Source organism: Dermacentor andersoni, chromosome 4 (genome assembly GCF_023375885.2).
Source record: "Dermacentor andersoni chromosome 4, qqDerAnde1_hic_scaffold, whole genome shotgun sequence".
NCBI lineage: Eukaryota > Metazoa > Arthropoda > Arachnida > Ixodida > Ixodidae > Dermacentor > Dermacentor andersoni.
In genome coordinates this window covers 110419239-110432315 of record NC_092817.1, presented here as the reverse complement: position 1 = coordinate 110432315, position 13077 = coordinate 110419239, and the positions used below count along the sequence as shown (strand labels likewise).

General features: G+C 48.2%; 1 protein-coding gene across 1 annotated transcript; it reads right to left on the bottom strand.

Annotated features, from left to right (window-relative positions):
- Nucleotides 1-9236: 9236 nt before the first annotated feature.
- Nucleotides 9237-12716, bottom strand: LOC129386437 (uncharacterized). The gene is made up of 2 exons (XM_055074400.1): nucleotides 12357-12716; nucleotides 9237-11639 (listed from the first exon to the last, which is right to left on the bottom strand). Exon 2 carries the CDS (start codon nucleotides 11580-11582, stop codon nucleotides 9699-9701), a length of 1884 nt encoding a protein of 627 aa, XP_054930375.1. The 5' UTR covers nucleotides 11583-11639; nucleotides 12357-12716; the 3' UTR covers nucleotides 9237-9698.
- Nucleotides 12717-13077: the final 361 nt, after the last annotated feature.

Genomic DNA, 13077 nt, shown 5'->3' with positions numbered 1-13077 from the left:
AACCTTAAACTTTGACCGTAGCAGGATAGATGCAGGTGCCCCTTTCGACTGGGCCCAGAGCAAATCTTTTTCTTTTACAGCTGATAGTAAGTATGATACACGTACGTCCCGCAGAAATGTTGCATTCAGTACCTGTCGTAACAGGGCGAGGAAGTGGCTGCAGCGTGCGGGGAATCTTCTCGGTGGAAGGAGTAGGAGGAGACCCGCTGCTCTGGCCAAGTGTCGCCGTGCGGCGGCGGGCCCTGCCGTGCGAAGGCCTCGCATTGCGATCCTGCTTGGCCCGGGCGTTATCGAAGTTGGGACTGGATAGCGGTGAAGTTTTGCTGCGACTGGCACTGGCACTTCTGCTGGGACTTGTGCGGTGAGGTGAACGCTTGTGGGATCTGGCTGGCGAAGGGTCTGCGGCGGTACTTCGGGGTCTGCGCTGGAGCCTTCGTTTGGGCGACAGCGGCGGATTCCGGCCATCGGTCCCGCCTTTCGCCTCGCCGAGGGGTCGTCCAGCAGTCGGCGGCTGCTTCACTGCTGTGGGTGACGGCGGCGCGGCAGTAGCGTCGTTATGTTGCTCCATGCTAAGTCGACGCCGCGAAAGCCAGTAAGAGCGGTAGATAGGCGCGTCTTCAGAAGCGGAACGATCCAGAAATGGCGTTGAACGCGCTATGAACGTGCCTCGCGGGCGCGTGTAGCTCGAGCGCGAGAAAAGGCAGCTGCTGCCGGCGGCGCTGGTGTCGTCCTCTCGAAATCGAAATTATAAAACAAGGAAGACATCTCGAATATTTACAGTTTAAGTTTCTGTTTGTTATTCTTTAGGTACAATGAATGGGTAAGAGACAATAAACAGATGAGGGTCCCAAAGTCAAAGACTGCAACGGGATCCTGGGGTAATAATAACAATGGAGATATGTAATAAAAAACATCAAACTTATTATAATATATTAAACTATTCATTACCATCATCATGATCACCCTGGTTACGCCCACTGCACGGCAAAGGCCTCTCCCTTACTTCCCCAAATACCACGGTCATGTGCTAATTGTGGCCATGTTGTCCCTGCAAACTTCTTAATCTCATCCTCCCCCCTAACTTTCTGCCGCCGAGTGCTACGCTTCCCTTCCCTTGGAATCCAGTCCGTAACCCTTAATGACCATCGGTTATCTTCCCTCCTCATTACATGTCCTGCCCATGCCCATTGCTTTTTCTGAATTTCAACTAAGATGTCATTAACTCACGTTTGTTCCCTTGCCCAATCTGCTATTTTCTTATCTCTTAAGCTTACAACCATCATTCTTCTTTCCATAGCTCGTTGCGTCGTCCTCAATTTAAGTAGAACCCTTTTCGTAAGCCTTCAGGTTTCTGCACCGTACGTGAGTACTGGTAAGAGAATAAATGTATTAAAATATTGATGTGTAGGGAATTACAGAGAAATACTAAACACGTACTGAAGATCTCCGCAGCAAATAAATGTACCAACCACGGAAAATAAAGGGGGCGAATTCACAAAATTTTGATTCGTAAGTGTTCTTTGCCATCGGCCGGCCCTCTGCGCCAATAATATGTGCACTCGGGGACTATTGTAGCCTAAAGGGGCTTTGTAAACACCTGCCAAAAAGCGAAGTAGTCGAGCCTTGGTAGGGCAGGGATCCGTGTGTCGTCAGTGCATCTGATAGACTTAATGTACCTGGCTTGTGGCTGAATGAACTTTGCGTTCTTCCTGCGCCCTTACTTTCATAGTAAGTTTTCGAAGTGGTTCATTTGGGCTCGCGCATCCCGACGGCGTTAGCACTCGTGGGGGCTTGGTGATTATTGATTGCGGCATGTGCCTGGCGTCGCAACTAAGCTGATGTGTGCCGTGATGGTCTATATTGTTTTGCGGCGACATGCCATTGTCAGCGCATCTGCATTGGTGCTCGTGTGGGAAATTTTTCGAAATAAACTCGCTTGCAATTAAGCGTTTTTCCCGTATGGGCTCTGTTAGATACGGGACCTTTTCCTGATCCTTCTTCGAACCGGATCACTTCGAATCTCCGTCACTCCTAATTACGGAGCGCAGAAGCACATCTACCACGTACCCGAGGCGCAGCACTTCCAGACCAGTTGGCGTACCCCAACTCATGCGCTGCATGTGGCATGCGCCACATTAGCCGCTGCTTGACTCTTCCGGAAAATGAAACGGGAGCCGGGTACGGTTCCAGGTAACCTGTGTCCCGAGCCCAGCTGCTTTGCGGCTCTGAAAGGTCGCTCGCGAACAATCCGCTTCCCCCCTCCCCTCCCCCCCCCCCCCCCTCTGAGCGCTTGGCAACCTGGAGGTAACGTCGGCTGTAATTCACCGTGAAGCCCTGGGAGCAACTCTCCCCCCCCCCTCCCCGTCCGCCTGTTGTGACGGCAGTTGCAGACCAGAAGGGCAATACCGGGGCAAAGTCATCCCTCGGACAGTGAAGCCCATGGACCGACCCCTTGAGCGGAATTTGATTGCACTCGCACGGCCGCCTACCATTGGCCTAAAATCACGACACCTGAGCGGGCTCGACGATTGACCGAAGAGGACGTAACCTCGAGACACCGAAGGGGGTAAAAGCCAGAGACCGGGAGCAGCAAAAATACATTCCTTCATTAATTTCTTTTCGGGCTTATTGCCACGGGCCGCAGCGTCCGATCTGCTGCCGGCCATCAATGACTGTTAATTACTTTGTTTTCACTGTAAATAATGTAAATAATCCACCAGTTTTCATCTCCGTCTTCCTCAACCTCGGCCAACTCCCGCACTCAACGGCAAAGTCGAATATCTGGGGATAGAGGTGCGATTGTCCTCCAGATCCAACAGCTCCTTCCTTACTCACCCCTTCTGCGCTCTCCTTTCAAAGAATAATAATCAAGAAATAATTTAATGGGCTCAGGAACAACACTGAGGCCTGGGTGCTGGAGCACGGAAAAAGAAACACAAGAAAGGAAGGATTGTAAAACAAATACAACAATAGTACCGGTATGAAAAAAATCAATGAGAGCAAAGATAATGAAAAGGATCACCTGAATAAACAGCTACATAATAAGAAGCTTGAAGCAATAGCACATAATCGAGGGATAGAGTGCACATATGGAAGGAGCGAGAATCTACGTGGAGTAGGAGACGAGCGGAGCTGAAAGAAGGCTCTAGAGAAAATGCGAAGCTCACGCCAGAAAGAACACAACACGGAGAGAATGAGAGTTGATGATGATGATGATGATGAGGACGATGAACCCTCAGTTAATAGCACAAACCCACCATGGGGGATAGGCCACAAATCGGGTGGCAACATGATTGAAAGATGATATAGTTCAGTTATAAAATTAAAATAAATAACATAAAGAAAGCAAAATAAGTGAAATATCGAAGATGAGAAACCGTTAATAAATGAGATAAAGCAGTGCTTAATACAGTAGTCTGCCTTGCCTTGGTAGGAGTAATAACAAGAACTTATAATTGAAATAAATATGGCAAAGGATATATGCAAAGGTGAGCAAGTCAAACTTTGAATAATAATATTGTAATATTTTAACTTTGAATTTGTGTTGTTATTATTTGAATTTCCTAAGTAGAAGGAGAAGTAAATGAATCATTGAAACTACGAAATGTTAATAAGCCAGTCTTCTTGTGTCACATAGGAAATTAAAAATGTCTAGTGATCCGTTCCTGTGGCTGTATCGTTGTACCGTTGCTCCAAGAGAAAGTATAACAGTACTGCTTAAAATCAGTCCTAGATTTCGAAGCGGAATTTCTAGACATCGTTATCGATCACCAGAAAAACGCCGACACGATAATAAAAAAAAAGTATCGACGGATTTTAGCTCATTGTAAGGCAGCTTAAAGAGGATGCCGCCAGACGAAGTTGTTTCTGTGCAAGGAAAAATTAAGTGTTTGAATACGGCAACGGACAGCCTTGTAAACGATACTTCGATATGCCGGTTTAGAATAATTTAGACGTATAAAATCTGTACATATTGAAAATGAGAGGTCTTTTTTATCTTCCGGCAAAGACAACTGCCTATATCTGGCTGCAGTGATGTGCGCAGGTACCGGCAGAACAGATATCATCGGTCCTGTTAAAGAAGCTCGTGCTAAAGAATCGGCTATGTAATTAGTATGAATGTCTCGGTGGCCTGGGACCAGTGGCGTAGCGAGGTCGTCTGGCACCCGGGGCCCATAGGTCTTCCATTTCTTTATAAAGTTTTAATTACCAATTTTAGCGGCAACATTACATTTGCAAAATTGAAGGCCGATATTCATATCTTGCCCAACCACAACTTCACAAAAATCGTCGTAGGTACTATGGCGCGCAGTATTTTGGCTGTGGGCAGCTCTGAACGAAAACGAAAATTAAATTGTGTGTCAGTGACGCTGATCTCCCCACCATATTAGAAAAACGGAAAACGCCATCTGCGTCCCTGCTGTGCGGGCGCCAAGGCTATGACAATTACGAGTTCTTTTCATTCTGATCAATAAAGCCTTGTTTTTATTTGCTGCTATACAGACAAACGTGATTATCCGAGCTGCGGTACGACCAATAGATTGGGAACAGAATAGAGCACGCTTCACGTCGATTCTTGGCGTCACACACACAAAAAAAAAAGACAAGACCGCGATGAAGCCCGTGCCAGCGAAAGCTTGCACTACTGTTGGTCTGCACTCGCAGTGGAGAGGGTTGCGGGATCAACGTCACTGCTCCACTATTTCATATTTCTTTCGCTGCTGCCATACTGGGCGCCGGCCGCAGTGCCAAAGTACTGTAGGCTGTAGCACCCAAAACGATATTGTTTAAGAAGCTTTTGTTGAGTTAATAATATGACTTTGAGTCCTCAATTCTCGAATTGAAGTGCTTCCTTTATAAGGACTAATTAAAGGATTATTAAGGATATGGATATTACTTATCTGCCATATTTTTCACGCTACCGAGTTCCTAATAATCACAAAGACACATAACTTCATAGAATATCGGGAAATATCCTTGCAAAATTCACCTTTTTTAATAAAATTCTGTGCAGCTGACACAGACACTTGTACTGTACTTGTGACATGAAGTCACCCAACAACAGTTTTCTGAAACTTTCGAGGGTAAGAAGGAAAGCGTGAAACGTAACGGCAGGTTTCGCAGCGGCTTCTCGGAGCGAGCGGGAGAGGGTAAGTAAAAGCAGCCGAACATCGCGGCGGGCCCGCGACTACAGCCTGTCGAGTCATACGCCGCCGAACTCTTCGGCTGCACCGAGTCTGAAGACAATCCAGGGAATCACATTCGCGACTTTTGACTGCCGTACATATGCAACGTTGCTCTCAATGAACGCTTCGCCATAAACGCGAGCGCCGGGCGCGCTGGTTGAACGCCCTCTTGCTGCTGTCTTTGTTTGTCTTCGCTGCGCGTTCTGACTCCTGCGACTCCTGCTCCCAGCATGAACGCACGGCACGAGCGCACCCCACATGAAACGTTCCGCTAAGGCGAGTAGTTTAGCGACCATTTTGCGATATAAATTTTTTAGCCAGCACATTCGTGCAATTATTTCGTGGGGCGTTGACAGAGCTGCAGCCGACAATTTTGCGGCGCAACGCATCGGGTACATGAGCTCGGATTACTGGATACCGGAGCATTCTTTACCATTTGCGCCCCGTCAAACCGGCGGAAAGAGGGGTGTCTTCAGGCGTATATGACCCCCCCCCCCCCCCCCCCCCCCCCACTGGCCCCTTGCACCCGGGGCCCACGGCCCTCCGGCCCCCCCTGTTGCTACGCCACTGCCTGGGACCCATACTAAATGAACTCAACTTAAGTCGGGCGGAGCTAATGTATAAAACGAGTTCAAAGCTGTCGACATTGCAGATGCTATAAGCGTGCTGTATACAGAAAGAGAACCTGCGACACTAGTAACTTTTGTAGTATGAAGGGGTAATTTCCGCAAGGCAACAACTATTTTCAGACGTTCGGCCTGAAAAACTGATCTGTAATCTGGTAGGTGAAGAGAAAAAGACCAATCGAGAGATGGTGAGTAGATTCCCACGCCTGCCTTCTCTTCACACGAAGAACCATAAGTCGCTATTACATTAATTGGGAAACAGGCCAAATAGTCTTGTAAACGTTCATTCATATATGTTGGGGGCAGCAATATCGCATTATTTGGAAAAATGTCTGTAAATTCTATTTCGAGCGAAACTGCGGACCTATCAAGCGGAGTGATTTCTCTAAGGCGAACATTTAAAGGTGCTAATTGTACTTACGCAAATACAACCTGTGGGTTATGCAACCGTGACCGTGAAACCGTGAACCGTGAAACCAGTTATGCAACCGTGAAAAAATGAATTTGGTTGACTCATCAACGCATATTGTCTACATCCTAGAGGAGGTACCCGTTGAAACCCGTGTCCTCACGCGTTGTCTCGTTGTGTTCTGGGTGACGCGACCAAAGAACACTAATGGAAGAAGAGAAAATAAATATGCTAAGCTAATCGATTCTGTTCTTTTTTGCTGAAGGCCACGACCATCGTGTCATGTCTGTGGTTCAAGACGTGTTGAATGATGTAGGTCGATGGCGTGAAATGCAATGATTTGCAGTACGCACAGACACGACCCCAACCACAGAAACGCGTTCAACGGGATGTCAAGATAAACTAACACCATAAAAAAAGAAAATACGGTGCGGGAAAGGGGCAAAAACAAGCAAAAGAACGAAGGTACAAGAAAAAACGTCATTTCAGCCAGCACCACGCAGTTTCTTGTGGGAGCAATACGCCCAGTAGTATGCGTGAAAGTCGTAGCGGTGATATGTGCGATTAGCAGAAAAGGCTTTGTAGAATTCGAACAGCAGAAATCCAGGTGAACGTGTGTTAATGCATTATAATTATTTTTTATATAGAGGGCCTGCTTTCTGTCTTTATCTTCATATACGCTTATACACTTATCCATGCGAAATCCACAGGTGCGGACATCGAAATCACTTGGACAGTGCGCTCAAAATAGCTATCGCCGCAAAGAATGTCAGCCCAATTCAGTTATTCGTCGGGCCATGTTATAGCAGCTGGCTCACAGTGCATATTCTTTCATTTTCCCCAAAACAACTTTTTCGCGATGGCAAAAATAAACCTCCTCGTCTGCGACGGTGTATCTCAATGGGGCATCCGATTCCGCCGATCTCGGGTCCTGCGTAGGCCGCAAGAAACCCCGCAGGAAAATCAAGCGCCCAACCTCAGCGATATCGCACTGGATAGCGCGTCTGGATCAGACAACTCATCACAGTAGCGGCATGACTTTGAAAGCCGGCAATTAGCAAAGATCTGTTTGTGTTTGCCCTGTGGCCAGGGCGCCGCTCAGCATAAAAAAAAACCCCGACGACAATGAAGACTTGATGATCCTTGAGGACTGATAGAAGCAGTTAACAATCTGAACGTTGGAGATCAAAAAATAAACTTTTTGTATGTGAAAAAAAAAAAAACTATCAGAAGAAACCCGTGTATACAAAAAACTAATAATAGATAATAAATAAAAGAAAGCTATAGTGGCGAGGAAGGGCGATCAGTCGAACATGATAATTGGTTTCAATGAGGTAATTTTGTATTGCCAAGAAAACATTTCTGTGACTGAACCCAATAATGGAGGCTCCAAAGGGTAGGATCAATGGCACTGATAAATTTAGGCCAATGTTGCGAAGCGAGATTTCGAGTATTAATTTTCTTATAACTGAAAAATGCCTGGAAGACAACAACAAATGGTCTATTTTCTCCGCTTCGCCAAAGAATGAGCCTAATGATGAGGGGACCAGACCGGACCTGTGTAGGTAGAAGTTCAACGTAGGTATACGGCAGCGTAGCCTCGTGATAGACACTACAAGTTTGCGTGTTTGGTAAAAATCTCTATGCCTAGGGTATAGAAGATGTCGGTGATCCGCAGAGTTCGTAATTGCGGAGTCTGATGCTGCCTGCCCCCCCATACACCTAATTTAAACACTCGTTGCATGGGTAACCCCCCATTGTGGGTATGTGCCACAGCCACTCAGGAACAACAACAACAACAGATGCAGGATGCTTGCACTCTTGCCGTCATTTATCTGCATTAACTAGTAAGCTGAAATTTTTTTGCCACTCTGCATTATAACTTATGAATGGCTAGCGCACCCAACTTCTGGGATCCTTTGGGGATCCCAAAGTTGGTAGTGTGACAAAACACGCGAACACAGAAACGGCAGGAAAAATTGGATTGTATGGGCTTTAAAAAGGTCAACACAAGACACCATGTAGCTGCACGCTATCCTGTTTCTTTAGACTTGCGTTTGCGCTCCTGTACGTTACACTGGACTCAAGGGACCCAAAAGCAAACATCCTCCTTATTGCTTGCGTATGACTTACGTGTAGGGTCCTGTACGTAGGCTAAATTTTATGCTAACATCTGCGATAGCTGTGTGATTCATTTCTGGTTACTAAAAAATACCTTCATCCACTTCATCATCCAGCCACACTTTATCACATAGAAACAATTCAGCAGATGAGCGCTAGATTTTTCCGAAGCTGTATTGTGTAGTGCCTTAAGTGACCCTGGTTGCTCGTAGTCTGTTATCGCAGGTCCCACACCTGTAACAATTCATGCTCAGCACAATAAAATTTTCATCATCAACCATCTGGTTATGAAAGTCGACGGTAAGGGGATAAGCATATGAGCAATGCAGTAATGCACCGAAGTTCCACCTCCGAAACGTGCCACGTACGAGCTGTGCACTGAAGCCGTTGGAAGGTCTGCGCGTAGCTCGTGAATGAATGCGTGTTCAGGCAACATCGTCTGAATATATACGACGGAGGCGCGATTCCTTCGAGCACTGCAGAATGTTTAAATTTTATTTTTGTTATTGTTGTCACTGAAGATAGCCACATAGCTCGTTGTACATGCACAGTGACCAAAGTTGGCGGTAAAGCGCTTCATTAGAGATCGACACATACTCAGTAACCCTTGTTAGCCTGATAAACTGCACCAACTGGATGTGCTCCCGAAGAAAGCTAGTCGCATTAATAACGTACGAAATAACACGGTAGCTGTGCCGTAGTACCACAGGGAGCTCCATCTTAATCGACATGGACTATATTGTTTGGCGTGCCCGTAACACAGCCCAGAATAAATGAGCTCACAAAATAGTTGCACCACAGAGTGGGTGAAGAAAAATAAATACGCTTACGCATATACGCTTACGCATATACGCACCACACAGTGGGTGAAGAATAAATACGCTTACGCATATAAAAAAAGGCGAAGATAACTGATTAATTTACTCAACACGAAGATGAGAGCATGCTCACGCACGGCGAAATAATCTAATCAAGACAAATACACAGAAAGCAGGCATAGCCAAGCATAAAGCCCGATGGCATAGCACGTGTCAGTCTTTTCTCAACGAATATCTGCGTGGATGTCACTGAAAAAGGAAAGGAAGCGTCCTTAATCTCCAATTTTCCCTCCTGCTTCACAAAAGCATAAGAACTGAGAGAACGAAAGTACAATTGCCTCAGGAGCGCGAATAGGGAAGTTCGCAATGAATGCAAATTCACAATGTTCACAGTGTTTGGGTGCCATGCGATCACATAGAGGTCCTGTAACAAAGAGAGAATTGACAAGCCTTAAGTGTTCGACACAAAACTTATCGTCACGTGAGTATCACTGCAATAAAGCAAGTACATCGGACACATTCTTGTGCCAACAGTTTTCTAGAGCAGTTGACAGTGCTCAGTTGTGTTTACGATGGCCTCCTGGCTGCACTTAAAGGTTTCTGCAAACTCGGGAACGTGCTGTGCGAGCAAATCACATTCATTTTGCTTTCCTCTGCCACGTCCGGGACACATAAGAAAACACGACGACATGAAAAGAAGTTGCATGTCGCTGTAATGCTCGAGTTGCTTGAGGGCTAAAGTAGTGGGAGCGGCTCGCCTGTAAGCGTCGACAAGGGCCCTGTAGCCGAGCACGCCGCTCACAGCTGTTTCGGAGTAGTCATTCTTGTCCGATCGCCCCCACTTCAAGCAGCTGAAGAGGTCATCAGTCGCGTTGCTGTATGCCCTGTAAGATTCGATAGAGAGGGATCCCAGGGCGGTCGCCACTTCGCTTCCGAAGCCTCCGAAGTTAACAGCAGTGGGTAGATTCGGGTCGAAAAACGGGAAGGCCAGTATGTACGGCGTCATTTGAATATCATTATCTCCCCAAAGCCAGAAGTACGACCACAGAAGCCGGATCGCGTACGCCAGTACCACCGTTTGCTGTGTCTTATGCAAGCGCACCGAATGCTGCCAGTTCACCACAAAAGAATCGGTCATGTCCGGCATGTCGTCCCTCGCTACACCGTCAGTTCTTCCTTCGCTGTCATATTCAATGTTGCGGAAGGCAGACTCCAACGAGCTCCAGTTCGCGACCACCGTTACGTTTTCGTTGTAGTAAGGCCAGTTGGAAAGACGATGTGAAAAGGCCAGACGCACGGACAGCGCTATTTCTTTCGCGACTACGGCTGCGCTACCCTTGAGGACGTCGCCACTGTATCTCGCGATGATTGCTTGCGAAAAGAAGACGGCCCTGCTGACGCAGAAGGCTTTGTAGTACAGTGTCGCCCTGTTGGGAATCTCTCTGTAGTAGTTCAGTATGAGGCCCCTGTTCGCATAAAGGGCGGCCAGCTGTACCGTGTACCACGAGACGAACAGGTGGAAATTGTCTTCGCCATAGTACGACCACATGCCGAATAGCGTTTCGAGGAAGGCACGGTTATCGGCCGATATTCGCAAGCCGCCAGGCAGGGTGATGTTGACTCGGCGGAGGGCTTCTATCCAGCGCGCTTCCGTGAGATTCGCACCGTATGAGTTCGCGAACCAGTTGGCAGGTTGGGGCGCCGCTTCGGATAAACCAAAGAAAGGCCCGAGGGCGTCCGTTGCCGGGGCTGCGATGTCCCACACGGACTCGTACGACACCTCGTCGTCGAATCTCGTGTCATTGCCTCCGGTAAACTGGCTCCTAATATATTCGTAGTAGGCCCGCCGAACGGCCGTCGCTCTTTCTTGCGCGAACCACTCGCGCAACAGGCCAAAAGATGTGCCTTGACTGATGACCAGTACGTCCACCGTCTCGCCGGAACGTGGGGCAACGCGGAAGTTCGCGACGGCGTCCCAGCCCAGCTTGAGGGAACTGTAGAGCAACGCGAACAGAGCGTCCGCCCCTCGGGACGGCTGCGGCCAGACGATGCCTGCAAGAGCCAGCGCGGCTTTGACTGCGGGCAACTCGTCGCTTTTGCCACTGTACACGTTGTCGCAGCTGCGGTACACGGCGGCCGCCCGCTGTTCTTCGTTCTGTCGTGCTGCAGGGACGTCGATGCTTTTCAGCCTGGCGTCCAGGCGGTTGATGAAGTGCAGAAAGCGCCTTTCCCAGACGTGCAGGTTATGGTGCCCCTGCCAGCCGTCGCAGACGAAGCGAGTGAAGTGGACGCATGGGTCCACCGATTGGTTGATGGATGAGATGAGTTGGCGGGAATAGGCTCGGCAGGCGTGCGCCACGCAGTGCTTGGAGGCTGCAGATGAAGGGGACAACGCGATCTTGACGATCCCGACGACCAGCATCAACGCCAGCAGGACGCAAGAGAGTATGCCGACGACGCATCCCGTCTTCCGCCGTGTCTATGCGGATAAGTGGGAGGGAGAAAAAGAACGACATTTTTGAAGATTAGAAGCGCTGCAAAAAATGATATGATAGGAACTGAGAATATTGTTTTTCCGACCAAGGCATCAGCTGGTAAGCACGGGCAGTTCTCATTGCTGAAAGAGTCGTATATCTTTATTGCGTTCGTTTCATTTTTCATTACTTCACTCTGCGTCATTCCCGGACCCCAACGGGACTTCCAAAATTGCTGCGATCTGGTTATTGAGAATGCGAATGATGAGAATACCAAGAAGCGTCGATACAGACATGCGGAGGTGCCTTGTGCTGGAGAAAACTACTAAACGCTCACACATGCACGGACTGGTCCCTCTTCTTGCTTGTTTGTTGAAGCATTACGCAAAAGTATCGAAAAGCAAGAGGCGCATGCGGAAGCCCCATGCAGTCATAGCGCGAGTATGCGTCTATCGACTTGCTTTGCTGAATTTCGCTGGCAACATCTGCCTGCAACCTAAATGTTCATAAGATAAATGATCCCCTGGGAGGTGGAGACTTGTGTTGGTGAACACTAGACAAACGAAGAAAAGTTCATCACGAAGCTTCCCGCTCCAACTTCTCGCTCTTTTCTGGCGGTGTATCAATCCTGTTGTAAGAAATTGCTAAAAGTACAAGTATCGCTTTTGGTATAGGTAGTAATGAGAGAAATTACGCGGGGAAAGAGGGTAGTTGGTGCTTACGTGGTTTCTGCGGGTGTCCGTGCTAGTCAATGCCGCTGCGGATCGGCTTCTAGGGTCGTAAACCGTAAAGGTAGAATACCCAGTGCTTGCACTCCGACTTGGCGGTACTTTTTCTTTCGTGGTAGCCGATCTTAAATGGAAAGGCCAGATCACACGGGAGAATATCTTTTGGAGGAGAGAGGGAACGTTTGTCGCGTCCCTTCCGTGGGCTGCTTGGTCACGTCCAGGTACTGCTGCCGCTACTGCGCCTCCAGCCGCAGTTCCCGACGTTCCCGCCGGCAGGACACCTCCGTGGTCGGTGGCTTCGACTGCGGTCGCCGCATTGCGGTCGATCGGCGCACTTGTGAGGCGGCCGACGGTGCCTGCGTCAGTTAACGGAGATCGCGGGGCCCCTTTCAGAAAATGTGTTCTTGCATTAACAACCGCTAGTCGAAGTGAAACACGGGAAACGCCTGACGATGTGCCCAGATATGGTAAGCGGGATGCGCTGCAGCCAATCGCCGAAGTGGTGCTCGGCAAATTCTGCCTTCCTGTCAAACGTTATTCATTCATCGGGTGCGTACCCGGTCTCCGATTATTTCAAAACGTAAACAACGCGAAATTAAAAGAAAGAAAAAGAATAACGAACTGTGACAGTGTTCGACGAGGGACACCTGCATTCATAAAGTGGCTTAAATTCGACATAAATAGTGTAACAGCGCCAACACATGCAAACACAAAG

Coding starts and splice junctions, on each gene's coding strand:
- LOC129386437 (XM_055074400.1), bottom strand. CDS start 11,582: ATGCTGGTCGTCGGGATCGTCAAGATCGCGTTGTCCCCTTCATCTGCA.